Genomic DNA, 1,631 nt, shown 5'->3' on the forward strand with positions numbered 1-1,631 from the left:
CCCAACCCAACCAACCATGGCCCAACCCAACCAACCATGACTCAACCCAACCAACCACAAGCCAACCAACCATGACCCGACCCAATCAACCATCACCTGACCCAACCAATCATGACCTGACCCAACCAACCACAACCCAACCCAACCAACCATGGCCCAACCCAACCAACCATGACTCAACCCAACCAACCACAAGCCAACCAACCATGACCCGACCCAATCAACCATCACCTGACCCAACCAATCATGACCTGACCCAACCAACCACAACCCAACCCAACCAACCACGACCAGTGGATCATCCAGGTGCTCTTGGAGGTCTTTTCCCACCCAAACCATCCCAAGACCTAAGGCCCATCCAGTCCTCACACCTCCCACCAGCCCAGGTGGCTCCAACCTGCCCTTGGACACCTCCAGGGTTGGAGGAACCACCTCAATTGAGGATCATCTAGTGGATCATCCAGGTGCTCTTGGAGGTCTTTTCCAACCCAAACCATCCCATGAGCTCAAGCCCATCCAGTCCCACCACCTCCCACCCAACCCCACCCAACCTTGGACACCTCCAGGGATGGAACGTCCTGAATGACCCATCCCTGGAACCCCAGCAGGTTTGGAAGGGCCCCCAACCTTGAGGTCACCTCCAAGGTCCACCCACCTGAGCTCTGCCTCCCCCCCGATGGCCACGGGCTCCCGGAGCTTGGAGTCCAGGTTGTAGAAGGTCCCCTGGAGTTCCCTCACGGCCACCCAGTGCTGACGCCGAAGGGGCAACGTGAAGGTCCCCAAGGTCACCCCTGAGGGGACGTTCAGGATGAACCCCAAGACCTGCCCCAACACCACCTGCTCCAGAGACCTGGGGAGGGGACACGGGGTGAGACTGGGGGTTGGAGAACCCCCAAGGAAGGGGGGGGGGCAACTCAACCCAACCCAAGCCAACTCAACTGAACTCAACCCAACCCAACTCAACTGAACTCAACCCAACCCAACCCAACTCAACTGAACTCAACCCAACCCAACCCAACTCAACTGAACTCAACCCAACCCAACCCAACTCAACTGAACTCAACCCAACCCAACCCAACTCAACTGAACTCAACCCAACCCAACCCAACTCAACTGAACTCAACCCAACCCAACCCAACTCAACTGAACTCAACCCAACCCAACCCAACTCAACCCAACCCAACTCAACCCAACTTACCCAACTCAATCAACCCAACTCTATCCAAGGAAGGGGGGAGGGGGTTGGGTGAGGGTCTCACCGACGTTTGTCCCACCAAAGGGCCACCAGCCCCAAGCCCTGCAGGGCGGCCATGATGACGTTGACGTCGTAGTTGCCGGTGCCCAGGAGGCTGCGGTGGGGGTTGGGGTGGGTGTGGGGGGCCAACCTGTGGTGGGACATGGGTGGGAAGAAGGTGGAGAAACCATGAGAGGTGGGAGAAGGTGGAGGAACCAGAGGAGAAGAAGGAGGGAGGATGTTGGGAGAGAAGGGGGAGGAGAGAAGGTTTGGGGGCTTCAGATTGTGGGGTGGGATGGAAAAGGGGCTTCAAGGTCAAGTGGGTGATTCACTAGGTGGTCTTGGAGGTGGTTTCTCCATCCCTGGAGGTGGTTCCTCCAACCCTAGAGGTGTCCAA

The 1,631-nt window shown here is 57.8% G+C and overlaps 1 protein-coding gene across 1 annotated transcript in view; it reads right to left on the reverse strand.

Moving 5' to 3' along the window:
- Positions 1-1,385, reverse strand: part of JOSD2 (Josephin domain containing 2) — a gene marked incomplete at its 5' end in the record, with an annotated part of 2,231 nt that extends 846 nt beyond the window's left edge. The window contains 2 exons of the mRNA XM_010002820.1: positions 656-850; positions 1,260-1,385. Coding sequence (XP_010001122.1) covers positions 656-850; positions 1,260-1,385 — 321 coding nt within the window. The remainder of the gene's footprint in view (positions 1-655; positions 851-1,259) is intronic.
- Between the last annotated feature and the right edge of the window lie 246 nt (positions 1,386-1,631).

Source organism: Chaetura pelagica, unplaced genomic scaffold (assembly GCF_000747805.2).
Source record: "Chaetura pelagica isolate M959 unplaced genomic scaffold, ChaPel_1.0 scaffold2348, whole genome shotgun sequence".
In the NCBI taxonomy this organism is placed as follows: domain Eukaryota; kingdom Metazoa; phylum Chordata; class Aves; order Apodiformes; family Apodidae; genus Chaetura; species Chaetura pelagica.